Source organism: Branchiostoma floridae, chromosome 10, assembly GCF_000003815.2.
Source record: "Branchiostoma floridae strain S238N-H82 chromosome 10, Bfl_VNyyK, whole genome shotgun sequence".
NCBI lineage: Eukaryota > Metazoa > Chordata > Leptocardii > Amphioxiformes > Branchiostomatidae > Branchiostoma > Branchiostoma floridae.
This window is the reverse complement of record NC_049988.1, coordinates 23,727,907-23,730,519: the sequence shown is the minus strand read 5'-3', so window position 1 is coordinate 23,730,519 and position 2,613 is coordinate 23,727,907. Positions and strand designations below refer to the sequence as shown.

At 43.9% G+C, this 2,613-nt stretch overlaps 1 protein-coding gene across 1 annotated transcript in view; it reads right to left on the bottom strand.

Moving 5' to 3' along the window:
* Positions 1-1,227: 1,227 nt before the first annotated feature.
* Positions 1,228-2,613, bottom strand: part of LOC118425126 (smoothened homolog) — a 14,826-nt gene continuing 13,440 nt past the window's right edge. The window contains exons 2-3 of the mRNA XM_035833945.1: positions 2,425-2,611; positions 1,228-1,455 (exon numbers count right to left, since the gene is read on the bottom strand). Of these exons, the coding sequence (XP_035689838.1) occupies positions 1,243-1,455; positions 2,425-2,611 (400 nt within the window). The 3' untranslated portion in view covers positions 1,228-1,242. The remainder of the gene's footprint in view (positions 1,456-2,424; positions 2,612-2,613) is intronic.

The following is a 2,613-nucleotide window of genomic DNA, read 5'->3' as shown; positions in this document are numbered from 1 at the left end:
ATAGGTGGGGGGGGGTCATTGAAAAATTTTTGGTGGGGGGGGGGGGGAGCCATTGAAAAAATTTTTGAGCCGAGGGGGGGGGGGCCATTGAAAAAAAAATTGCCTTAGGGGCCTTGATAAATACAAGCAAAATGTGCCCCTGACATTTCTCCAGACCTACCTTGCGACGGCTCGTGCCATGCCCGGCGCTCGAAATCGTGGAAATATGTTGGGGGCGTCGTGACGTCGCCCTCAAAACCATGTGAAGTTCTAATAGAAAGGCTATTAAACTTAAAGCTTAGTCTGCCAGCAAATTTTGCCCATCAAAATTTAGGAAAGATCGTTTCAGATAGTCAAGATTTCCAAATTTTCCCGGGGGAGCATGCCCCCGGAACCCCAAGGATTACGTTGATATAGTTCGCCCTCCCCATACTGAGAAATTTTCTGCAGCCACCTCTGTCGTGTGATTCCATGTTCGCACGAAGTTTAAGAAAACTATAGAAACTAAAATTGGTATAAATATCAATCCTGCGTGCATCTGTTCTTTGTATACGGAATGGTTCACGGACGGCAAAGGGATAAAACATTACGATGTTTACTTTCGTGACAGCGGGCTCTCTGCTGCATATGACGTACTCATGGTGGCGCGAAATTTTTCACGTAGATCGGAGAAGTGATATCAGACAAGGTAAGTCTTATAACCGTTGCAGCGTGAGTGTAACAACATCAAGTGCTACATGTTTGTATATAATATATCATCAAAATGAAAACTCGGCTGTTGTAAAACTTTGGGAGATAACATATGCCCCAGTAGGACTCCAACGTGCGTAATTTGTTGACGCGCGGGTCTTGACACCCCGATTGTCGTCACGTTCAAACAATGCTACCGCTATTGTTATTGCTATATTATTTAATGACAGACTGTGTGTAATCAAAGATAAAAGCTCCTTGGTGCAATGGAAAAGGCAAGGAAAAATTTGGGGGGGGGGGCCATTGAAAAAATTTTTGGGGCGGGGGGAGGGCCATTGAAAAATTTTTTACCAGACCTATTTTGCACCAGCCCTCCCCCCGGTAAATAACGTCAGGTCCCTTAGAAACACACATTTCACATCTTCATATTTGTAAGTAAGTCAGTTGTGTCTTATATTGTATTTTACTGCAATATGAAGTCAGATACAAATGCTACTATGGTCCTACTATATAACATCCCATTCAAACTTCCTGTGTTGTATAATATCCATATCCCTATCCATGGATGTCTGTTTATAGTTGACTTACTACAGAAGAAGATTGACACATGTACCTGGGTTCTGCAATTCTCATGGTCCCATCTGATCTACAAACGATGTCATCCCTCGCTCCCTCGCTGAACTGAGCCAGCCAACCGATGCTGCCCACAAAGAAGCAGCCATTGATGTAGAACAAGATGAGGGCCGGGTAGCGGCTAGAGTTCTTCCAGTCCACCAAGAATGTAGCCTGTTGTACGTAGGATTAAATAATGTCTTAGTCTTACTATGTATAAGGTTATATGTGTGACCTACCTTTCCAGTGAAATGTCTTGAAATTTATCGTATAAATTATAAACTGTTCCAGCAAAAGCTCCTTGGAGGATGAAATGTCCCCCCCCCCCCACACAGGGAAATTTGATCTAGTTGGAGATAAAAACGAAAATGTGGGTTAATTTGTTGTAAACAGCATGGTGGAACCAAACACGTAACGTTGGTGTTTTTTAGGCAAGTTGAAAAGTGAGGACATACCTTTGGCATCCTCCATGGTTGTAGTTGGGGAAATGAGTACTTGAGATGTAATCCCCAGTTATCAATTTTAAGAGTCAAAATATTGACTTTTTCAGTTTGAATTAATTTCCAACTTACAGCTACCCTTTAGAGTCAGAGTACGGGAGCCGGACCCCCAGTGTAAACTGAGTGCAGCTGGCCGCCGCAGCACCAAGCTCGGTCCAGTTTACACGGCCGCGCGGGGCTTGTCAATACGACTAAAGCCCTGCAACACCTTGGCTGAACAGTGAACAGGATAACACAGTAAATCCAAGCAGACCCTACAGTGCCTTAGAGATAGTATCAAAGCTGGCAAAGGAGTATAGCGGTGCCCGTTTGACTCCTTTTGGCCGGCTATACTCCTTTGTCAGCTTTGATACTATCTCTAATGAACCGTAGGGTCTGCTTGGAGGCTAAGGATAACATACAGCATGAGTAATTTCTTTGTTGGAAGCGAGACTGGATGTCTTTTCACAAAGAAAATTGTCTGATTCTAGCAGGTAAGATAACAAATCCACCGATGGGAGCAAATGTCTCATACTATCATTGCCACCATTGTTCATGTTTCCATCTTGTGAAAACAGACCTCCAACAAGAGCAGGGAGACTGCATGACCCATACATTCTGAAGGCTATAGACAATAAGACAACGTAGTTTTCTGACCACTCACCAAAGTGAAGAATGTAAAAACAACAGTCACGGCTCCAAACCCAGCGATGAACTTGTGGATGCGCTCATGTTCAGCGTCTGTGAAGAGTGGATTTTGACACTGGATCCCACAGCCTTCAACACCTTCGTAGAAGCTTTTCTCATTGTCTGTTTCCACCAAAGGGCGCTCACAACCACCAGTACATGAACT